The following is a 25,253-nucleotide window of genomic DNA, read 5'->3' as shown; positions in this document are numbered from 1 at the left end:
CGCCCCTGCTCCCTTACAGTGACTGCCGTTTGTGTGTGCTGTGTGGGAGCAATGGCGCACAGCTTTACTGCTGTGCGTTACCTCAGTGAAGATCTGAAGTCTTCTGCCGCCTCTGAAGTCTTCTTTCTTCTCATACTCACCCGGCTTCTATCTACCGGCTCTGAGAGGAGGACGGCGGCGCGGCTCTGGGACGAACGGCGAGGGTGAGACCTGCGTACCGATCCCTCTGGAGCTAATGGTGTCTAGTAGCCTAAGAAACAGAGCCTAACATTAAAGCAGGTCTGTTTCTCTCCCCTCAGTCCCTTGATGCAGGGAGTCTGTTGCCAGCAGGCTCCCTGAAAATAAAAAACCTAACAAATATACTTTCTTTCAGGAAACTCAGGAGAGCTCCCTGTAATGCACCCAGTCTCCTCTGGGCACAGTAGTAAACTGAGGTCTGGAGGAGGGGCATAGAGGGAGGAGCCAGTGCACACCCATACCTAAAGTTCTTTCTTAAAGTGCCCATGTCTCCTGCGGAGCCCGTCTATCCCCATGGTCCTTACGGAGTCCCCAGCATCCTCTAGGACGTAAGAGAAATACAGTTTTAGCACCAGCAAATAAAACTGCATATTCAATAAATATCTTGTCCAATTCTGATCACATTTCCACACCAGGATCTTGTGTGGCCATTGGGGAGGTGATACTCTTTTGCAGAGTCCATGATTCTTGAAGCTGTGATAAAATAGGCAGTAAAATGCTGTCTAGTACAGCGAGACCACTCCAAGAGCATCGCAGGCCACTAAAATAAAGGAAAGAAACTAAGAATAAGGACCACACTGTAACAGTGAAAGACAATACAAAATGTGACCAATCTGCAGGTCAGACAACTATGGGTCTCCTTAAAAACTGTAGAATATGCAAAAACAATTGGTATATGTCCAATGCATCAAACATACACAACGCTTCTGCCAATGCGAATAAAGTTAAATGATTGAAAAATAAATCCTGCTGCCTGAGCAGCCAAAAGAAGTTACCCGACTCCATGTACACTAAAGAAGAAACCTGAGCATTTTCTGATGGAGGGGTACAGTAGCTAGAATACAAACCAGTTTACAGCAACCTCTATACCCTAATGCTGGGTACACAATGACATATCACCGGCTTCATTTACCAGGTAATATATCTGTAGTGCAATGCCGGGCGTGTACAGATGATATACCTGTAAATTATGTAATTCACAGACATATTGTGTCGGCATTTGGCTTTGTGCACGAGCGGTCTGCCAACTGCCTGTACACTTACTGCATGGACCACTGGTGAATGGCATCTTAACTGGACGGGCACATTTAAGTGCCCGACCAGTTGTGACATTAGGCAAGACACATCAGGTGGTTGTTTGGTAAGTGTATATGCACTTACCATCTTTTGATAGGTTGGTGGGTCCCCTCGGCCAGGTGTGTACCCAGCTTAAGGGTAGCAGAGTTCCCCCTCGTGGATGAAAGATAAATAATGGTACTATGAGATTTGTATGCAAGTGTAATAGGTGTTGAGTATTTGGAATACATATGTGAGACCGGCCGACGGGATGCCGACTGTCACCATACCGACAACTGAATCCCAGCAGCAAGTCCCCTCGTGGGCTTGCCACGCATCGGGCCTGGTGGTGAGCTTTTCTCGCCACAGGTTATATTACTACTCGGGTGGTGACGTGGATCCACCACCCGAGTGGGAATACGGGGCTGCAGTCTGGATTCAGACAGCCGGGCATTTCCCAGCCTGTCGGGATACCGACAAGCGGTATATTAATCGCATCCCCAGTATTCTACACTGCTGAATCAAGTTATTTAAACCACAGAAAAAGGTGACAAAGACAAGGGCTAGCATCATGACTGGATACACTTACACATCACTTTATGCATTACCACACTTACATGAAGATGTAGTCGGCATCCCAACAGATGGGATCCCGGTGGTCAGAAGACCGGCGCCAGAATCCCGACACCTGTCAGAATGCAGATGCCGGAATCCCAAATGTAAGTATCCTGGGGAGGGTTAGAGTTAGGCTGCAGGGGGTAGGATTAAGGTTAGTTTAGATTATCCCACTTGTCGGGATTTTGGCAGTCGGGATGCCAACATCGGTACTCTGACCTTCGACATCCTTACAGCAGGTGTCCCATGTCCAAACCCTTACATGACATTCCTCTTAGGCAGGAGTAGTCAAACAGCATACAGCAAGTGATTTATCATTTTAAAATAGGTCAGTACATAGAAGAGTCTTTCAATTATAGGAATATAATATCTTGACCATAAAAAAGTATTTCCATCAGTGTAATTTTAGTTTAAAATCAAGTATTAGTGAATGGAGAAAGTCAGCCATGTGCCCATTATCATCTGTTTTAGTTTATCCACCGATGACCTCTGATAACTCTGAGACCGTTTCCTCAACCTAGTACAGCTAAGATTAATGGGGATTTGTTCTCCACATTCCATTATTTTCTAGATTATGGGGGACATTTACTAAGCAGTGATAAGAACGGAGAAGTGAGCCAGTGGAGAAGTTGCCCCATCAACCAATCAGCAGCTCTGTATAATTTTATAGTATGCAAATTATAGATGTGACTTCAGTGCTGATTGGTTGCCATGGGCAACTTCTTCACTGGCTCACTGCTCCGCTCTTAACACTGCTTAGTAAATGTTCCCCTATGTCTTTACTTACTTTAGATCTAGCACCAAAAGTCCATTCTTCTGTAGCTCTCTCAGTTCCTGTGAAGCCTCAAACAAGTCATGTAAGGTGAATGTCGAGGAGAGCTTCTGCCAGCGCTGTGTAACAGAAAAATATTAGACTGTGAAGCTTTCTACTAAAAGACATTGTTCCCTGCAGATATAAAGAACCCTCTATGCTGTGGCCATCTGATTATGGAATGGTTCTTGCACCATTGTAGAAGAAGTCTAAACATAGGCATGGCTACCGAGCACAACTCACTGTTTCACAGCAAAGTATAAAAAAACAAGATTTTACTCACCGGTAAATCTATTTCTCGTAGTCCGTAGTGGATGCTGGGTACTCCGTAAGGACCATGGGGCATAGACGGGCTCCGCAGGAGACTGGGCACTCTAAAGAAAAGATTAGGTACTACATCTGGTGTGCACTGGCTCCTCCCTTTATGCCCCTCCTCCAGACCTCAGTTAAGGAAACTGTGCCCGGAAGAGCTGACATTACTAGGAAAGGATTTGGAATCCAGGGTAAGACTCATACCAGCCACACCAATCACACCGTACAACTTGTGATAATTATACCCAGTTAACAGTATGAACAACAACTGAGCCTCATTAAACTGATGGCTCAGAACAAAAAACCCTATAGTTAAGCAATAACTATATACAAGTATTGCAGAATTCCGCACTTGGGACGGGCTCCCAGCATCCACTACGGACTACGAGAAATAGATTTACCGGTGAGTAAAATCTTATTTTCTCTGACGTCCTAGTGGATGCTGGGTACTCCGTAAGGACCATGGGGATTATACCAAAGCTCCCAAACGGGCGGGAGAGTGCGGATGACTCTGCAGCACCGAATGAGCAAACTCAAGGTCCTCCTCAGCCATGGTATCAAACTTGTAGAATTTTGCAAACGTGTTTGATCCCGACCAGGTAGCAGCTCGGCAAAGTTGTAAAGCCGAGACCCCTCGGGCAGCCGCCCAAGAAGAGCCCACCTTCCTCGCGAAATGGGCTTTGACTGATTTAGGATGCGGCAGTCCAGCCGCAGAATGTGCAAGTTGAATCGTGCAGCAGATCCAGCGAGCAATAGTCTGCTTTGAAGCAGGAGCACCCAGCTTGTTGGGTGCATGCAGGATAAACATCGAGTCAGTTTTTCTGACTCTCTAGCCGTCCTGGAAACATAGATTTTCAGGACCCGGACTATATCCAGCAACTTGGAAGCCTCCAAGTCCCGAGTAGCCGCAGGCACCACAATAGGTTGGTTCAAATTGAACGCTGATACCACCTTAGGGAGAAATTGGGGACGAGTCCTCAATTCTGCCCTGTCCATATGGAAGATCAGATAGGGGCTTTTGCATGACAAAGCCGCCAATTCTGACACACGCCTAGCCGAAGCCAAAAGCATGACCACTTTCCACGTGAGATACTTCAACTCCACGGTCTGAAGTGGCTCAAACCAATGTGATTTTAGGAAATCCAACACAAAGTTGAGATCCCAAGGTGCCACTGGGGGCACAAAAGGGGGCTGAATATGCAGCACTCCCTTAACAAACGTCTGAACTTCAGGCAGTGAAGCCAGTTCTTTTTGAAAGAAAATAGACAGGGCCGAAATCTGGACTTTAATGGATCCCAATTTTAGGCCCATAGTCACTCCTGACTGTAGGAAGTGCAGAAATCGACCCAGCTGAAATTCTTCTGTTGGGGCTTTCAGAGCCTCACACCAAGCAACATATTTTCGCCATATGCGGTGATAATGTTTTGCTGTCACATCCTTCCTAGCTTTTATCAGCGTAGGAATGACTTCAACCAGAATGCCCTTTTCCGTCAGGATCCGGCGTTCAACCGCCATGCCGTCAAACGCAGCCGCGGTAAGTCTTGGAACAGACAGGGCCCCTGCTGTAGCAGGTCCTGTCTGAGAGGCAGAGGCCAAGGGTCCTCTGAGATCATTTCTTGTAGTTCCGGGTACCAAGTCCTTCTTGGCCCATCCGGAACGATGAGTATAGTTCTTACTACTCTCTTTCTTATTATCCTCAGTACCTTTGGTATGAGAGGAAGAGGAGGGAACACATAAACCGACTGGTACACCCACGGTGTCACTAGAGCGTCCACAGCTATCGCCTGAGGGTCCCTTGACCTGGCGCAATATCTTTTTAGCTTTTTGTTGAGGCGGGACGCCATCATGTCCACCTGTGGCCTTTCCCAACGATTTACAATCAGCTGGAAGACTTCTGGATGAAGTCCCCACTCTCCCGGGTGGAGGTCGTGCCTGCTGAGGAAGTCTGCTTCCCAGTTGTCCACTCCCGGAATGAACACTGCTGACAGTGCTATCACGTGATTTTCCGCCCATCGGAGAATCCTTGTGGCTTCTGCCATCGCCATCCTGCTTCTTGTGCCGCCCTGTCGGTTAACATGGGCGACCGCCGTGATGTTGTCTGACTGAATCAGCACCGGCTGATTTTGAAGCAGGGGTTTTGCCTGACTTAGGGCATTGTAAATGGCCCTTAGTTCCAGAATGTTTATGTGTAGGGAAGCTTCCTGACTCGACCATTGTCCTTGGAAGTTTCTTCCCTGAGTGACTGCCCCCCAACCTCGGAGGCTTGCATCCGTGGTCACCAGGACCCAGTCCTGTATGCCGAATCTGCGGCCCTCGAGTAGATGAGCACTCTGCAGCCACCACAGCAGAGACACCCTGGCTCTCGGGGACAGGTTGATCAGCCGATGCATCTGAAGATGCGATCCGGACCACTTGTCTAACAGATCCCACTGAAAGATCCGTGCATGGAACCTGCCGAATGGAATTGCCTCGTAAGAAGCTACCATCTTTCCCAAGACTCGCGTGCAGTGATGCACCGACACCTGTTTTGGTTTTAGGAGGTCTCTGACCAGAGATGACAACTCCTTGGCCTTCTCCTCCGGGAGAAACACCTTCTTCTGTTCTGTGTCCAGAATCATACCCAGGAACAGCAGACGCGTCGCAGGAACCAGCTGCGACTTCGGGATATTCAGAATCCAGCCGTGCTGTTGTAGTACTTCCTGAGATAGTGCTACTCCGACCAACAACTGCTCCCTGGACCTCGCCTTTATAAGGAGATCGTCCAAGTACGGGATAATTATAACTCCCTTCTTTCGAAGGAGTATCATCATTTCGGCCATTACTTTGGTAAATACCCTCGGTGCCGTGGACAGACCAAACGGCAACGTCTGGAATTGGTAATGGCAGTCCTGTACCACAAAACGGAGGTACACCTGGTGAGGGGGGTAAATGGGGACATGTAGGTAAGCATCCTTGATGTCCAGTGATACCATGTAATCCCCCTCTTCCAGGCTTGCAATAACCGCCCTGAGCGATTCCATTTTGAACTTGAACCTCCTTATATAAAAGTGTTCAAGGATTTCGAATTTAGAATGGGTCTCACCGAACCGTCTGGTTTCGGTACCACAAACATAGCGGAATAGTAACCCCGTCCCTGTTGAAGGAGGGGAACTTTTATTATCACCTGCTGGAGGTACAGCTTGTGAATTGCCGCCAGTACTACCTCCCTGTCCTGGGGAGTAGCTGGCAAGGCTGATTTGAGGTAACGGCGAGGGGGAGACGTCTCGAATTCCAGCTTGTATCCCTGAGATACCACTCGTAGAACCCAGAGATCCACCTGTGAGCGAACCCACTGGTCGCTGAAGTTCCGGAGACGGGCCCCCACCGCCCTTGGCTCCACATGTGGAGCCCCAGCGTCATGCGGTGGACTTAGTGGAAGCAGGGGAGGATTTTTGTTCTTGGGAACTGGCTGTACGGTGCAGTTTTTTCCCTCTACCCCTGCCTCTGGGCAGAAAGGACGCGCCTCTAACCCGCTTGCCTTTCTGAGGCCGAAAGGACTGTACTTGATAATACGGTGCTTTCTTAGGCTGTGAGGGAACCTGAGGTAAAAAAGTCGACTTCCCAGCTGTTGCTGTGGATACGAGGTCCGAAAAGACCGTCCCCAAACAATTCCTCACCCTTATAAGGCAAAATTTCCATGTGCCTTTTAGAATCAGCATCACCTGTCCACTGCGGAGTCCATAATACTCTCCTGGCAGAAATGGACATCGCATTAATTCTAGATGCCAGCCGGCAAATGTCCCTCTGTGCATCTCTCATATATAAGACTACGTCTTTAATATGCTCTATGGTTAGCAATATAGTGTCCCTGTCAAGGGAATCAATGTTATCAGACAGGGAATCAGACCACGCTGCTGCAGCACTGCACATCCATGCTGAAGCAATAGCAGGTCTCAGTATAGTACCTGAGTGTGTATACACAGACTTCAGGATAGCCTCCTGGTTTCTATCTGCAGGCTCCTTTAAGGCGGCCGTATCCTGAGACGGCAGTGCCACCTTTTTTGAGAAGCGTGTGAGCGCCTTGTCCACCTTAGGTGATGTCTCCCAGCGTAACCTATCCGTTGGCGGGAAAGGGTACGCCATTAGTAACTGCTTAGAAATTACTAGTTTCTTATCTGGGGAACCCCACGCTTCTTCACACAATTCGTTTAACTCATCAGATGGGGGAAAAGTCACTGGCTGCTTTTTCTCCCCAAACATAATACCCTTTTTTGTGGTAACCGGGTTAATGTCAGAAATGTGCAACACATTTTTCATTGCCGTAATCATGCATCGGATGGCCCTAGTGGATTGTATATTTGTCTCATCCTCGTCGACACTGGAGTCAGACTCCGTGTCGACATCTGTGTCTGCCATCTGAGGTAGCGGGCGTTTTTGAGCCCCTGACGGCCTCTGAGATGCCTGGGCAGGCGCGGGCTGAGATGCCGGCTGTCCCAAAGCTGCGTCATCGAACCTTTTATGCAAGGAGTTGACACTGTCGGTTAATACCTTCCACATATCCATCCACTCAGGTGTCGGCCCCGCAGGGGCGACATCACACTTATCGGCACCTGCTCCGCCTCCACGTAAGCGTCCTCATCAAACATGTCGACACAGCCGTACCGACACACCGCACACACACACACACACACAGGGAATGCTCTGACTGAGGACAGGACCCCACAAAGTCCTTTGGGGAGACAGAGAGAGAGTATACACTAACAAAAGCGATTTTCCCTATAGCTGCTTTTATATATAGTTTGCGCCTAAATTTAGTGCCCCCCCTCTCTTTTTTACCCTTGATGTCTGGAAACTGCAGGGGAGAGCCTGGGGAGCTGTCTTCCAGCGGAGCTGTGAAGAGAAAATGGCGCCGGTGTGCTGAGGAAGATAGCCCCGCCCCCTTCTCGGCGGACTTCTCCCGCTTTTTTATCTGTATAATGGCGGGGGATTATGCACATATACAGCTTAAAATAAGAATTTACTTACCGATAATTCTATTTCTCGGAGTCCGTAGTGGATGCTGGGGTTCCTGAAAGGACCATGGGGAATAGCGGCTCCGCAGGAGACAGGGCACAAAAAGTAAAGCTTTAGGATCAGGTGGTGTGCACTGGCTCCTCCCCCTATGACCCTCCTCCAAGCCTCAGTTAGGATACTGTGCCCGGACGAGCGTACACAATAAGGAAGGATTTTGAATCCCGGGTAAGACTCATACCAGCCACACCAATCACACTGTACAACCTGTGATCTGAACCCAGTTAACAGTATGATAACAGCGGAGCCTCTGAAAAGATGGCTCACAACAATAATAACCCGATTTTTGTAACTATGTACAAGTATTGCAGATAATCCGCACTTGGGATGGGCGCCCAGCATCCACTACGGACTCCGAGAAATAGAATTATCGGTAAGTAAATTCTTATTTTCTCTATCGTCCTAGTGGATGCTGGGGTTCCTGAAAGGACCATGGGGATAATACCAAAGCTCCCAAACGGGCGGGAGAGTGCGGATGACTCTGCAGCACCGAATGAGAGAACTCCAGGTCCTCCTTAGCCAGGGTATAAAATTTGTAGGATTTTACCAACGTGTTTGCCCCTGACTAAATAGCCGCTCGGCAAAGTTGTAAAGCCGAGACCCCTCGGGCAGCCGCCCAAGATAAGCCCACCTTCCTTGTGGAATGGGCATTTACATATTTTGGCTGTGGCAGGCCTGCCACAGAATGTGCAAGCTGAATTGTATTACACATCCAACTAGCAATAGTCTGCTTAGAAGCAAGAGCACCCAGTTTGTTGGGTGCATACAGGATAACAGCAAGTCAGTTTTCCTGACTCCAGCCGTCCTGGAACCTATATTTACAGGGCCCTGACAACATCTAGCAACCTGGAGTCCTCCAAGTCCCTAGTAGGCGCAAGGCACCAAAATAAGCTGGTTCAGGTGAAACACTGACACCACCTTAGGGAGAGAACTGGGGACGAGTCCGCAGCTCTGCCCTGTCCAAATGGACAACCAGATATGGGCTTTTTTGAGAAAAAAACCACCAATTTGACACTCGCCTGGTCCAGGCCAGGGCCAAGAGCATGGTCACTTTTCATGTGAGATGCTTCAAATCCACAGATTTGACTGGTTTTAAACCAATGTGATTTGAGGAATCCCAGAACTACGTTGAGATCCCACAGTGCCACTGGAGGCACAAAAGGGGGTTGTATATGCAATACTCCCTTGACAAACTTCTGGACTTCAGGAACTGAAGCCACTTCTTTCTGGAAGAAAATCGACAGGGCCGAAATTTGAACCTTAATGGACCCCAATTTGAGGCCCATAGACACTCCTGTTTGCAGGAAATGCAGGAATCGACCGAGTTGAAATTTCTTCGTGGGGCCTTTCTGGCCTCACACCACGCAACATATTTTTGCCACATGTGGTGATAATGTTGTGCGGTCACCTCCTTTCTGGCTTTGACCAGGGTAGGAATGACCTCTTCCGGAATGCCTTTTTCCCTTAGGATCCGGCGTTCCACCGCCATGCCGTCAAACGCAGCTGCGGTAAGTCTTGGAACAGACATGGTACTTGCTGAAACAAGTCCCTTCTTAGCGGCAGAGGCCATAAGTCCTCTGTGAGCATCTCTTGAAGTTCCGGGTACCAAGTCCTTCTTGGCCAGTATAGTTCTTACTCCTCTACGTCTTATAAGTCTCAGTACCTTAGGATGAGAAGCAGAGGATGGAACACATACACCGACTGGTACATCCATGGTGTTACCAGAACGTCCACAGCTATTGCCTGAGGGTCTCTTAACCTGGCGCAATACCTGTCCCGTTTTTTGTTCAGACGGGACGCCATCATGTCCACCTTTGGTATTTCCCAACGGTTTACAATCATGTGGAAAACTTCCCGATGAAGTTTCCACTCTGCCGGGTGGAGGTCGTGCCTGCTGAGGAAGTCTGCTTCCCAGTTTCCATTCCCGGAATGAAACACTGCTGACAGTGCTATCACATGATTTTCCGCCCAGCGAAAAGTCCTTGCAGTTTTTGCCATTGCCCTCCTGCTTCTTGTGCCGCCCTGTCTATTTACGTGGGCGACTGCCGTGATGTTTTTCCCACTGGATCAATACCGGCTGACCTTGAAGCAGAGGTCTTGCTAAGCTTAGAGTATTATAAATTTACCCTTAGCTCCAGTATATTTATGTGGAGAAAAGTCTCCAGACTTGATCACACTCCCTGGAAATTTTTTCCTTGTGTGACTGCTCCCCAGCCTCTCGGGCTGGCCTCCGTGGTCACCAGCATCCAATCCTGAATGCCGAATCTGCGGCCCTCTAGAAGATGAGCACTCTGTAACCACCACAGGAGAGACACCCTTGTCCTTGGATATAGGGTTATCCGCTGATGCATCTGAAGATGCGATCCGGACCATTTGTCCAGCAGATCCCACTGAAAAATTCTTGCGTGAAATCTGCCGAATGGAATTGCTTCGTAGGAAGTCACCATCTTTACCAGGACCCTTGTGCAATGATGCACTGATTTTAGGAGGTTCCTGACTAGCTCGGATAACTCCCTGGCTTTCTCTTCCGGGAGAAACACCTTTTTCTGGACTGTGTCCAGAATCATCCCTAGGCACAGCAGACTTGTCGTCGGGATCAGCTGCGATTTTGGAATATTTAGAATCCACCCGTGCTGTTGTAGCAGTATCCGAGATAGTGCTACTCCGACCTCCAACTGTTCCCTGGACTTTGCCCTTATCAGGAGATCGTCCAAGTAAGGGATAATTAAGACGCCTTTTCTTCGAAGAAGAATCATCATTTCGGCCATTACCTTGGTAAAGACCCGGGGTGCCGTGGACAATCCAAACGGCAGCGTCTGAAACTGATAGTGACAGTTCTGTACTACGAACCTGAGGTATCCTTAGTGAGAAGGGCAAATTTTGGACATGGAGGTAAGCATCCCTGATGTCTCGGGACACTATATAGTCCCCTTCTTCCTGGTTCGTTATCACTGCTCTGAGTGACTCCATCTTGATTTGAACCTTTGTAAGTGTTCAAATTTTTTTTTTTTTTTTTTTTAGATTTAGAATAGGTCTCACCTAGCCTTCTGGCTTCAGTACCACAATATAATGTGGAATAATACCCCTTTTCTTGTTGTAGGAGGGGTAATTTGATTATCACCTGCTGGGAATACAGCTTGTGAATTGTTTCCCATACTGCCTCCTTGTCGGAGGGAGACCTTGGTAAACCAGACTTCAGGAGCCTGCGAAGGGGAAACGTCTCGACATTCCAATCTGTACCCCTGGGATACTACATGTAGGATCCAGGGGTCCTGTACGGTCCCAGCGTCATGCTGAGAGCTTGGCAGAAGCGGTGGAACGCTTCTGTTCCTGGGAATGGGCTGCCTGCTGCAGTCTTCTTCCCTTTCCTCTATCCCTGGGCAGATATGACTCTTATAGGGACGAAAGGACTGAGGCTGAAAAGACGGTGTCTTTTTCTGCAGAGATGTGACTTAGGGTAAAAACGGTGGATTTTCCAGCAGTTGCCGTGGCCACCAGGTCCGATGGACCGACCCCAAATAACTCCTCTTCCTTTATACGGCAATACACCTTTGTGCCGTTTGGAATCTGCATCACCTGACCACTGTCGTGTCCATAAACATCTTCTGGCAGATATGGACATCGCACTTACTCTTGATGCCAGAGTGCAAATATCCCTCTGTGCATCTCGCATATATAGAAAATGCATCCTTTAAATGCTCTATAGTCAATAAAATACTGTCCCTGTCAAGGGTATCAATATTTTTAGTCAGGGAATCCGACCAAGCCACCCCAGCTCTGCACATCCAGGCTGAGGCGATCGCTGGTCGCAGTATAACACCAGTATGTGTGTATATACTTTTTATGATATTTTCCAGCCTCCTGTCAGCTGGCTCCTTGAGGACGGCCCTATCTATAGACGGTACCGCCACTTGTTTTGATAAGCGTGTGAGCGCCTTATCCACCCTAAGGGGTGTTTCCCAACGCGCCCTAACTTCTGGCGGGAAAGGGTATACCGCCCATAATTTTCTATCGGGGGGAACCCACGCATCATCACACACTTCATTTAATTTATCTGATTCAGGAAAAACTACGGTAGTTTTTTCACATCCCACATAATACCCTCTTTTGTGGTACTTGTAGTATCAGAAATATGTAACACCTCCTTCATTGCCCTTAACGTGTGGCCCTAATAAGGAATACGTTTGTTTATTCACCGTCGACACTGGATTCAGTGTCCGTGTCTGTGTCTGTGTCGACCGACTAAAGTAAACGGGCGTTTTAAAACCCCTGACGGTGTTTCTGAGACGTCTGGACCGGTACTAATTGTTTGTCGGCCGTCTCATGTCGTCAACCGACCTTGCAGCGTGTTGACATTATCACGTAATTCCCTAAATAAGCCATCCATTCCGGTGTCGACTCCCTAGAGAGTGACATCACCATTACAGGCAATTGCTCCGCCTCCTCACCAACATCGTCCTCATACATGTCGACACACACGTACCGACACACAGCACACACACAGGGAATGCTCTGATAGAGGACAGGACCCACTAGCCCTTTGGAGAGACAGAGGGAGAGTTTGCCAGCACACACCAAAAACGCTATAATTATATAGGGACAACCTTATATAAGCGTTTTCCCTTATAGCATCTTTTATATATTTCTAACGCCAAATTAGTGCCCCCCCTCTCTGTTTTAACCCTGTTTCTGTAGTGCAGTGCAGGGGAGAGCCTGGGAGCCTTCCCTCCAGCCTTTCTGTGAGGGAAAATGGCGCTGTGTGCTGAGGAGATAGGCCCCGCCCCTTTTTCGGCGGGCTCGTCTCCCGCTCTTTAATGGATTCTGGCAGGGGTTAAATATCTCCATATAGCCCCCGGAGGCTATATGTGAGGTATTTTTAGCCAAAAAAGGTTTTCATTTGCCTCCCAGGGCGCCCCCCTCCCAGCGCCCTGCACCCTCAGTGACTGCCGTGTGAAGTGTGCTGAGAGGAAATGGCGCACAGCTGCAGTGCTGTGCGCTACCTTAAGAAGACTGAGGAGTCTTCTGCCGCCGATTCTGGACCTCTTCTCGTTTCAGCATCTGCAAGGGGGCCGGCGGCGAGGCTCCGGTGACCATCCAGGCTGTACCTGTGATCGTCCCTCTGGAGCTAATGTCCAGTAGCCAAAGAAGCCAATCCATCCTGCACGCAGGTGAGTTCACATCTTCTCCCCAAAGTCCCTCGTTGCAGTGATCCTGTTGCCAGCAGGACTCACTGTAAAATAAAAAAACCTAAGCTAAACTTTTCTAAGCAGCTCTTTAGGAGAGCCACCTAGATTGCACCCTTCTCGGCCGGGCACAAAAATCTAACTGAGGCTTGGAGGAGGGTCATAGGGGGAGGAGCCAGTGCACACCACCTGATCCTAAAGCTTTACTTTTTGTGCCCTGTCTCCTGCGGAGCCGCTATTCCCCATGGTCCTTTCAGGAACCCCAGCATCCACTAGGACGATAGAGAAAAGCTGTATTGTGTGTCAATTAGCCATGTGAGGTACTCTAATTGCTGCCCAGGGCGCCCCCCCCCCCCAGCGCCCTGCACCCATCAGTGACCGGAGTGTGTGGTGTGCATAGGGAGCAATGGCGCACAGCTACCTTAATGAAGACCGAAGTCTTCAGCCGCCGATTTCCTCCGGTTTCTTCCGTCTTCTGGCTCAGCAAGGGGGACGGCGGCGCGGCTCCGGGAACGGACGATCGAGGTCGGGCCCTGTGTTCGATCCCTCTGGAGCTAATGGTGTCCAGTAGCCTAGAAGCACAAGCTAGCTGCAAGCAGGTAGGTTTGCTTCTCTCCCCTAAGTCCCACGTAGCAGTGAGTCTGTTGCCAGCAGATCTCACTGAAAATAAAAAACCTAACAAATACTTTTCTTTCTAGGAAGCTCAGGAGAGCCCCTAGAGTGCATCCAGCTCTGGCCGGGCACAGATTCTAACTGGGGTCTGGAGGAGGGGCATAGAGGGAGGAGCCAGTGCACACCAGATGTAGTACCTAATCTTTTCTTTAGAGTGCCCAGTCTCCTGCGGAGCCCGTCTATTCCCCATGGTCCTTACGGAGTACCCAGCATCCACTAGGGCGTCAGAGAAAAAGCCCCTATTTCTTTTATAGGCAGTGACTTTTAGGCCCAGTCTATATTAAAGTGTAATCTGTTATTCAGAGATTAAAAATTTCAACAGCTCTCTGTAGTTTCACACTGCAAGCACTACAACAGATTTGATGGTGATCTCACAGCATTTATTTTGTGTCACGGTTTCCATCAAGTCAGCAGGAGACTTAGGGGTCTATTTACTAAGCCTTGGACAGAGATAAAGTACCAGCCAATCAGCTCCTAACTACCATGTCACAGGCTGCGTTTGAAAAATGACAGTTAGGAGCTGGTTGGCTGGTACTTTATCTCCATCAACTTTATCTACGTCAAAGGCTTAGTAAATAGACCCCTTAGCTCCAGGAGGATTATAGACCATATAAAAGAAAATATTGATGAATAAAACTGCAAAATAAAGATGTAGACTATTGTGACTGAAAAATACCACAAGTAAGAGAAATGGTCTGATCATTAATTTCATGCAGAGTTGTTGCAAACTTCCCTGTGTTGAATTTCATCTCATGTCACTGACAGTACAGTACATGTGTTTAGCTCAGCCTTAAGATACAGGTTGCCTACCAAGAAGCTACTATTGCTAATATACATCGTAAGCGTTTTATTTATTTATTTATTACTGTTCATATAGTGGATAGTAATAAAGCTGTAATACTGTAGTGATGCAATTAAAGGTGCATACACATCGCTCTGTGAGCGACATCGTCTAATGTTTCCCCGGGCCGGCCGACTGTACACACTGAGCGATATGACCGCTCATATCGCTCAGTGACGTCACGCCCTCGCCAGCCCTGCATGAAGGTCGTGGACGACAGTCCACATCCTTCATGTATGCCCTACCGATAGCGACGATCGTTGCCGACCCGCGGGGACGCGCATCGGTCGTCGCTGGCGGCATACACACTTGACGATAAAATGAGCGACGTCGCTCAAGGAGGGGGAAAATGAGCGACGTCGCTCATTTTATCGTTAAGTGTGTATGGACCTTTAGGCAGAACATTTTATATGAAGTCTTTGCATTAAAAACAAAGAAAAAGAAATGTGAGAACAAGAAAAATAGGATTTTAATTACCTACCGGTAATTCCTTTTCTCGTTTTCTGTAGGGGATACTGGAATGGCCTTAGTACCATGGGATCCATTGGAGCCTGGCACTTTAAAAATTATTCAGTGTGCTGGCTCCTCCCCTCTATGCCCCTTCTGCAGACTCTATCTAGGAAAACTGTACCCGAGGAGATGGACATACTTTGACAGAAGGAAAACAGACAAAAAAGTGGTGAGAACCGAACCAGCACACAACACAACAAGAGGATAGCCATGCTAACCACAACTTGAAACAAGTGACAGCAACAGCAGACCCAACCAAGAAATACAAGAACAAGCTTGCAGGAAAACAATGAAGCACAGAGGTGGGCATCCAGTATCCCCTTTGGACTACGAGAAAAGGAATTACATGTAGGTATTAAATTCCTATTTAACGTCCTAGGGGATACTGTGATGGTCTTAGTACCATGGGGAAGTCCCAAAGCTCCCAGACCGGATGGGAGAGTGCCGAGACCCCTGCAAAACCGAATGACCAAAACTGAAGGTCCTCTTTAGCCAATGTATCGAACTTGTAAAACTTTACAAACGTGCGTGAACCAGTAGCTGTTCGGCACAACTGTAAAGCCGAAACACCACGGGCAGCTGCCCAATAAGAACCCACCGACTGTGTGGAGTGGGCCTGAGCAGATTTTGGCAACGTCATACAGAACAAAAAGCGAGTCAGATTTCCTGTGACGAGCTGTCCTCTTGATATAAATCTTCAAAGCCCGAACCAAGTCCAGGGACTTTGGGGTAACTGACATGTCAGACACCACGGGAACCACTATCGGCTGATTGATGTGAAACGCCACCTTAGGCAAAAACTGCGGGCGAGTACTGAGCTCCGCTCTATCCTCGTGGAACACCAGGTAAGGGCTCTTACAGGATTATGCACCCAATTTCGATACACGCCTTGCAGAGGCCAAGGCCAATAACACATCTTCCAAGTCAAATACTTCACGTCCACCCTATGTATTGGTTCAAACCAATCTGTTTGGAGAAAGGTCAGGACCAAATTGATATCCCACGGAGCCGTGGGAGGCACAAAGGGCGGTTGAATACAAAGGACACTCTTAAAAAAAAGTCTGGACCTCTGGGATCACAGCCAACTGCCTTTGGAAGAAGATAGACAAGGCCGAGACCTGACCTTTAATGGAACCTAAACGTAGGCCCATATCCAAACCTGCCTGCAGGAAGAGTAAGAACCGGCCAAGATGAAAATCTACAGTAGAATACTGTCGACCCTGCACGGACACGGGTTTTTAAAAAAAATATATATTTTCATTTTCATGATACATTTGTATTTTGACCACAGACTCAACGATAAATCTGATATGTTACAACTCGTATTTACCCTTCTATTGTATGTCTGTTCTAACATGCTTGTTTCTATATGTATTACATATATTGCTTCAATAAAAATATGTTGAAAAAAAAAAAAACCTTTATGGCATGGACCATGGTCGAGATAACCGTGGCGGGAAGCCCTTTCCTGGCTAAAATCTCCCTTTCAACCTCCATGCTGTCAAACAAAGCCGCGGTAAGTCTGGAAAGACGAACGGGCCTTGCTGAAGAAGATCTTCTTGAAGTGGCAGAGGCCAGGGCTCCTCGAGGGACATGGCCAGGAGGTCCGCATACCAATCCCTGCGAGGCCATTCCGGGGTAATGAGAATTACCTGAACACTTTCCCGTTTTAGCCTTTTGAGAACTCTGGGAATGAGAGGAAGTGAAGGGAACAGAGACGAACTGGTAATCCCATGGTGCCGTCAGAGTATCCACCACTGCAGCCTGTGGATCCCTCGTCCTGGAGCAGTAGCGACGCAGCTTCTTGTTGAGGCGAGAAGCCATTATGTCGATCAGCCCCACCGTTGAACCAACAGTTAAAACACCTACGGGTGAAGGCCAAATTCCCCCAGGTGCAGATCTCGTCTGCTGAGGAAGTCTGCTTCCCAATTGTCCACTCCCGGAATGAATATGGCTGACATGGTCTTGGCGTTGCGGTCCGCCCAGAGGAGTATCCTGGATACTTCTCGCATTGCTGCTTTTTGTTCCTCCCTGTCGGTTTATGTACGCCACCGCCTGATGATAAAGGAGGTAAGAGGCTTGCAGAAGGGCATTGTAAATCGCCCGGAGTTCCAGAATGTTTATCGGAAGAGAAGCTTCTTGGGGTGACCACCTTCCCTGAAACTGAGCCCCTTGCGTCACAGCCCCCCCAACCGCGGAGGCTCGCATCCGTTGTCAACAGAATCCATGACTGAATTCCGAACCGTTGGCCCTCCACTAAGTGGGAGATCTGCAACTACCATAGAAGGGAGATCCTGGCCTTTGGGGAAAAGGATATCCTCTGGTGCATGTCGAGATATGACCCTGAACACTTGTCCAGCAGGTCTAGCTGGAACAGACGGGCATGTAATCTGCCGTACTGAATAGCCTCATAGGAGACCACCATCTTGCCTAGTAGGCGGATGCAATGATGCATCGAGATCTTGTGTGGTTTCAGAACGGAGCAGACCATAGACTGGACTGTCAAGGCTTTGTCCATAGGCAGGAAAACCACCATGTCAAGTATCACCCCCAGGAACTGAAGTCTCTGCGAAGGCTCCAGGTGTGATTTTTGTAGATTGAGAATCCACCCGTGACTTGTGAGAAGTCGCATAGTCAGGTTGATGCTTTCCAAAACCGAGCTCTGGACACAGCTTTTATGAGGAGATCGTCCAAGTACGGGACAATGTTCACCCCCAACATGCGGAGTTGTAACATCATCTCCGCCATAACCTTCGTGAACACTCTCAGTGCCGTGGAGAGACCAAAAGGCAAGGCCTGAAACTGGAAGTGGCTGTCCTGCAGCGCAAATCTGAGGAAAGCCTGATGAGGCGGCCAGATCGGGATGTGAAGGTACGCATCCTTGATATCCAGGGATACCAGGAACTCCCCTTCCTCTAGGCCAGAGACCACCGCTCTCAGAGATTACATTTTTTACTTAAACACCCATAGGTACGGGTTTAGAGATTTAAGGTTAAAGATCGGTCGTACCAAATCGTCCGGCTTCGGTACCACGAATAGGCTTGAATAAAACCCTTTGTTTTGAAGTAGAGGAGGGACTGGAACAATAACCTGCGTTAACAGCAGTTTTTGTATGGCATCTTGCAAGGTAACTCGTGCCACAGGTGAAACTGGTAAGCCCGACTTGTAGAATCTGTGAGGAGGAAGTGTCTCAAACTCCAACCGGTAACCTTGTGAGATTAGGTCTGCAAGCCTACCGTCACGCGGAGGGCTTCGTTGAGGAAGAACTTGAATTCTGCTCCAGTGATCCAGCGAGGCTTACCTCGATTTCCTCTAGCTGTATTTGAGGCACCCCTGGCCGGAGAAGCTGTAGACAACAGATAGGTGGACTTACCAGCCATTGCTTGTGAAATCCACTTGTTTAGTTCCTCACCAAACCGAGCCTCCCCTGTGAAGGGAAGATTCTCCACGCCCCTCATGGACTCAGCATCCGCTGTCCACTGTCGCAGCCATAGCGCCCTGCAAGCCGACATAGCCATAGCCGTGGCACCTGTATTGATTAGGCCAATCTCCTTGATTGCCTCACACATGAAGTTAGCAGAATCCTGAATATGTTGTAGAAGCGTCAGAAGTTCATCCTGAGGCATAGTGTCAAAACCCTCAATCACATTACCAGACCATTTAACAATGGCCCTAGAGATCCAACCACAAGTAATGGTAGGTCTTTGTGCGACTCCCACTGAGAGTGTAAATGGATTTGAGTGTAGTCTCAATCTTATGATCAGCTGGGTCTTTTAATGAGATAGTACAGGCAGTATATTTTACGTGACAGCCTGGACACAGATATATCCACAGCTGGAGGATTCTCCCACACCCTCCTATCCTCAGGGGGGAAAGGCAAGGAGGTTAGCAACCGCTTAGGGGTCAGGATTAACCCACGTCTCTAAAAAGTGTGTTTAATTCCTTAGAGACAGGAAAGGTGGCAGTAGACTTTTGTTTTACATTAAAAAACAATTCCTCATCAGGTTCTGCCTCTTTATCAGGGATGTTCTGGACCTCCCTAATAGAATAGATACAGGGCCTTGCTATTCACCCCCCTTTGCACTTTTCATGTTTTGTTGCTTCACAACCTGGAATTAAAATGGATTGTTTGAAGGTTTGCATCACTTAATTCACAGAACATGGCTACCACATTGAAGATTTTTTTTTTTTTTTGGTGTGTGAAACAAATAGGATAAAATAACAGGAAACTTCAACGTGCATAACTATTCATCCCCCTAAAGTCAGTACTTTGTAGAGCCACCTTTTGCAGCAATTACAGCTGCAAGTTGCTTTGGGTAAGTCTCTATGAGCTTGCCACTGGGATTTTTGCCCATTCCTCAAGGCAAAACTGCTCCAGATCCTTCATGTTTGATGGTTTCCGCTTGTGAACAGCAATCTTCAAGTCTTACCACAGAGTCTCAATTGGATTGAGATCTGGGCTTTGACTAGGCCATTCAAACACATTTAAATGTTTCCCCTTAAACCACTTCTGTGTTGCTTTAGCAGTATGCTTCGGGTCATTTTACTGCTGGAAGTTGAACCTCCGTCCCAGTCTCAAATCACATGCAGACTGAAACAGGTTTTGCTCAAGAATATCCCTGTATTTAGCACCATCCATCTTTCCCTCGACTCGAAACAGTTTCCCAGTCCCTGCTGCTGAAAAACATCCCCACAGCATGATGTTGCCACCACCATGTTTCACTGTGGGGATGGTGCTCTTGGGGTGAAGGGATGTGTTGGGTTTGCGCCAGACATAGCGTTTTCCTTGGTGGACGAAAAGTTCAATTTTAGTCTCATCGGATCAGACCACCCTCCTCCATACATTTGGGAAGTCGTCCACATACCTTTTGGCACAGTCAAAATGTGCTTTCTTATTTTTAACACCAAGTAATGGCTTTTTTCTGGCAACTCTTCCATAAAGCCTTGCTCTATGGAGTGTACAGCTTATTGTGGTCACATGTGCAGATACACCAGTCTCTGCTGTGGAACCCTGCAGCTCCTTCAGCGTTACTTTTGGTCTCTGTGCTGCCTCTCTGATTAATGCCCTCCTTGTCCGGTCTGTGAGTTTTGGTGGCCGGCCCTCACTTGGCAGGTTTGTTGTGGTACCATGTTCTTTCCGTTTGAAGATGATGGATTTGATGGTGCTCCGGGGGATCTTTAAAGATTTGGATATTTTTGTACAACCCAACCCTGACTTGTACTTCTCAACAACTTTGTCCCTGACTTATTTGGAGAGCTCCTTGGTCTTCATGGTGTTATGCCTCTTGCTTAGTGGTGTTGCAACCTCTGGGGCCTTTCAGAAAAGGTGCGTTTATACTGACAGATCATATGACACTTAGATTGCACACAGGTGGACTTCATTTCACTAATTATGTGACTTCTGAAGGTAATTTGTTGCACCAGAACTTTTGCGAGGCTTCATAGCAAAGCGGGTGAATACATATGCACATGCCAATTTTCAAATTTTTATTTATAAAAATTATTTTTTATATAAATTTTTCTCATTTCACTTCAGACTTTTTTGTATATCCATCACATAAAATTCAGATTAAAAAATAATAATTAAATAACAGGTTGTAATGTAACAAAATAGGTAAAAAGCCAAGGTGGTTGAATACTTTAGCAATGCACTGTAAGTGCTTCCACACCCTGAGACAAAGTACTGTCTCCTTTATCAACCTCTACTTCCTCTTCCTCCAAATCTGGCATCTCATTATCAGAGTCAGACTGGAGCACATGGGGCAGCGTGCGTTTGAGAAACCAGCATAGGGGGTTGAGAGGCAGGTCTGAGATCAGAAGTCTGAACCAGAAAATTATCCATAGATTTTTTTAAAAACTTGTCTTTCCTGCCTAGCAGTAGCCAGTTGAGATGATATGTTAGACATCATCCCTTTAATTGAATCCAGCCATTCTGGTTCCTGTGTGCTGCTTCCCTGTGAAGGGATACACAACATAGACCCCCCTGGGGTGGGGGAAAACTTTGTGCTACAGGACTGACATATAACTTTCTTGCCAGATATGTTTATACATTAGAACACACACACAGGAGTAGTGAAATATACACAGTGATCCAGTTTACAGCCTGGATGGAGAGAAACAGAGGGAGATAAACCAGCACACTACTGCCTCAATCAGCCAAAGCAGTGCTTTGCCGGGCAGAACTAGATCCTTAGATAAGGTAACTAGTTTATTTATAAAATATATTGCTCTCCCCCTACTACAAAACCCCCTGGTAGCAGTTTAAGGTGCTTTTGAGGGTCCTTGGAGGAACAGCGCTTTCCTGCATGCAGCCTGTAGTGTGATGCAGCAGGAAATGGCGCCTCTGAGCCGCTGGTCCCGTTCTCAGGGAAGCCCTGCCTCCTTAATGGCGCACAGTCCCTGTACTTTATTATACTGGCAAGTCTCTTTAAGTTACAGAAAATCGGAATTAAAACCCCTTTGCTGTGTCAGCGCCAGTGTGGGTATATGCAGCGGGCACCGCAGCGTTGAGTGTCCGCTAACGCCTTTATGCCGCCATGTGAACCAGGGACCCACTAACCAGGACCCCGATTCCTGTACTCGCCACACCAGCGTCTTCAGCTCTGTTAGGGGTGGCGGCATGCTGTTGGACTGTGCGCACACCCTGGAGGCGAGCGAAAAACAACACCTCAGGAGCTATGTCCTGTCAGGGCAGAGAATGCACCCGGCTCCTTGGGCACATTTTTCTAAACTGAATCTGCAGGAGGGGAATAAAGGGGAGGAGCCAGCACACACTAATGATTTCTTAAAGGGCCAGGCTCCAATGGACCCGATCTATACCCCATGGTACTAATGTCAACCCAGTATCCACTAGGAGGTTAGAGAAAGATACAGTAACAATTGCGGTTTATAATAAAACACAACAGATGTAATCACCAAGTATTTAAGAATGCCAAATGCACAGCATGTCAATCAAGCATGGGGGGGGGGGTGGAATGACACAGGACAATGACATTCAGCACATTAGCAGACCCACAAACACTGGACTAGTATGTAAACCATCAGTTTTACGTACCAATCTGAATCATGCCCAGTGTGTGCCCAGCCATATATTTCCTGCTTCTACTGCCTTTCAATTTATAGTGCAACCTATTTCTCAGCTATAACATTTATCTAAAACTCATCTACCGCTGTTGCAATTGACATTTCAACATCCTCAGTGATTCAACACCAACACAATAAAAAAAAGTTCTCACCTTATGAGATATTCCAATGTCAGTTCGTAACCCTAATACCAACATTTCTGACAAGCTGAGGAAACAAAGAATGCCACTTAATACTAATACATGTTACAGGTAGGAGACACTGAGAAAAGAGCAGTTATTATAGAAGAAAGAATTTGGGTAACATACTGCTTAAAACCCTCTTTTAGCCAAATTCTCCTTTGCAAAACACTCAGTGATAGGGGGTCTATTCATGAAGCAGAGAAAAGCCCTGTTTTGCGGTAAACAGGGCTTTTCTCTGCTTACCGCAATTCACAGAGCGGGTTACCGTGGAGAAGTCCCTGACTTCCCCAGCGGCACCCCCGCTCTGTGGCTGAATCGCATCACCATACTTTTGTATGGTGACTACAATTCATGTAGGAACGGAAAGCCCAGCTTTCCGTTCCCCTTCGCAAAACCCCATCGCCATCTCAGACAGGCGTAGGGAGGCTTGTACAGGAGAAGAGCAGTGAAGACGTCCGTCTCCTGCCTTCTCCCCGCGCCCTTCCGTGACAGGAGCCAATCAGAGTAGCCCAGAGCATAGGCATTTGCATATGCTGGGTCTCCTCCTCCTGACTGCCAGGGCCGCTGTGACAATTCCCCCATGCATTGCGCCCACTTTCTGTTCGCCCCCTCCGCCTCTGAGGTGACCCGACATATACATATGCCGGGTCACCTCCTCCTTGCTCAGCTGTTTGTCGGCGCGATCCCCCCACCCCAGTCCCCCGTGTCCCACCGCCGCTGGTGGTCTCTTTTCCCTGGCGCATGCGCAGATGACACCTGGAGGCAGGGCGGGACACTGCGCATGTGCAGAAGACCCCAGCCGCGGTATGACGAGAGAAGACTGGAGAAGCTGTGATCATGGAACAGCCGGATACCGCATCGCATCAGGGAACAGGTAAGTATTAATGAATTGCGTTGGACAAATGAAAAAAAACCTGAAATAAGAATGCGATGTTTAGTGAAAAGTTAAACATAAACATTGCATTCTTACATGAATAGACCCCTTAGTATCTCCAGGTGAAGACAGCGTGGTTAGGAGGAGAAAACGCATAAAGACTAGTACTATGTATTGGCGGTTGTGAAGGTGGGGCTCGAAGAGGGAGCAACATCAATCACACAACTGAAACACTGCCAACCCTGCCGTCTGGGAATCAATGTGAAGCCACTAGGAACCAGCCGCCGTGACAGATCAGACAGGACAGCAGCAGTGACAGATTAGGCAGTCTCTGGTGTCAACCAGTATCTGTTGGCTAGCGAAATATCTGCCAGCTAGCAAATAGTTATCCAATAGAAGCTGGTTAGCACCAGAGACTAGGGGGCGGGCTGATCCATTCCTGCTGCTGTCCTGCACCCAGAATTTGTGTGGTTGGCGGGGCTCCCCTCTTTCAGTTTAGGGCTGTGCTGCAGACTCACCTTCACAACCAACACTGGTCCTATATATATTTCCACATAGCACTTAGAAGGGAGCATGTACTTAAAAAACTACAATACCTAAATATGATACTAACACATCAAAATCATTTTGCTTAGTGACTTTTCGTGTGCCATGCCCATAACGCATTACTTCCTTCATCCATGGTTCCGGTTCCAGGGTCTGTATACGGGCTTCCCTTCGTTTTCCCTCATTGGTCTGAGCTACAAACCGTCCATGAGCACCTATGTCAAAACATAATTAAAAAATATCAGTGGGGTTGATGTATCAAGAAGTGAAAAGAGTAGAGAAGTAGACCAGTGGAGATTTTGCACATAGCAACCAATGAGCATCTACCTATCTTTTTATAGCATGTACTTGATAAATGCTACCTCAAAGCTGATTGCTGCTAGGGGCAACTTCTCCACTCCCATCCCTGCTTGATACACCAACCCCTGTGTGCCTTATGTACAACACTGTTACTACAATGTCCTAATAATATACAGAAAACATTTTTACAAAGTAATAAGCACATTATTTTGTTTTTAATACTACTTGAACAAATTCTAAAATTGGTACATTCCTAATTAAAGTTAAACAAGTCATATGCAAGATCCGTGAGGAAATGGCGAGTTGGTCACCGAATCCATTGCCAGAAATTGGAACAGCATAGTTATTTAAGGTGAATAAAAACTTCATTTCAATAATTAACTTGGCATAATTGTTAAATGTGTTGCTCAGAAATATAGACGTATTTGAATGGATAAGGTTACTGATATTACAACCTAAACATTTGGAAATCCCCAATATCAGATAAGAAAACCACCCAAAAAATGTACCATCTATAAAAGCAAATATATATATATATATATATATATATATATATATATATAAATAAATATAAAAAATAGGATTTTGGTACTTACCAGGTAAATCCTTTTCTTTGAATCCATAGGGGGCACTGGAGTACTCTTGGGATATGGACGGCTTCCGCAGGAAACAGGGCACTGAATATTTAAATTTAGAACTCTCCACCTCTCCATATCCCAGAGTACCTCAGTGTTTTTTACTGAGCCGAACAGGAACTATAGAGAGGTTGACAATGGAGAATTACATATAACATAACGGAAAACAACAAAGTTGACACATAGGGGTATATGCAATAGTGGGCGAATCGCGTCATTTAATCCGCCCCTGTATAATTCGCCCGCTATCGCCAGCCGCAGCCCTGTCGCCGGGACCCTGAATTCACCATATTCAATGTATAACTGATTCGACCCACCCCCAGGCGGATTACGGCCAATCGGCGAGT

At 47.5% G+C, this 25,253-nt stretch overlaps 1 protein-coding gene across 1 annotated transcript in view; it reads right to left on the bottom strand.

The window, feature by feature from the left end:
• Positions 1-515: 515 nt before the first annotated feature.
• The window catches only part of RSAD1 (radical S-adenosyl methionine domain containing 1), a 95,998-nt gene continuing 71,260 nt past the window's right edge, over positions 516-25,253 (bottom strand). The window contains exons 7-10 of the mRNA XM_063960701.1: positions 24,039-24,186; positions 22,522-22,576; positions 2,696-2,799; positions 516-778 (exon numbers count right to left, since the gene is read on the bottom strand). Of these exons, the coding sequence (XP_063816771.1) occupies positions 637-778; positions 2,696-2,799; positions 22,522-22,576; positions 24,039-24,186 (449 nt within the window). The 3' untranslated portion in view covers positions 516-636. The remainder of the gene's footprint in view (positions 779-2,695; positions 2,800-22,521; positions 22,577-24,038; positions 24,187-25,253) is intronic.

This window comes from Pseudophryne corroboree, chromosome 3, assembly GCF_028390025.1.
Source record: "Pseudophryne corroboree isolate aPseCor3 chromosome 3, aPseCor3.hap2, whole genome shotgun sequence".
NCBI classification, from domain to species: Eukaryota; Metazoa; Chordata; class Amphibia; order Anura; family Myobatrachidae; genus Pseudophryne; species Pseudophryne corroboree.
This window is presented reverse-complemented; position numbering and strand designations above follow the sequence as displayed.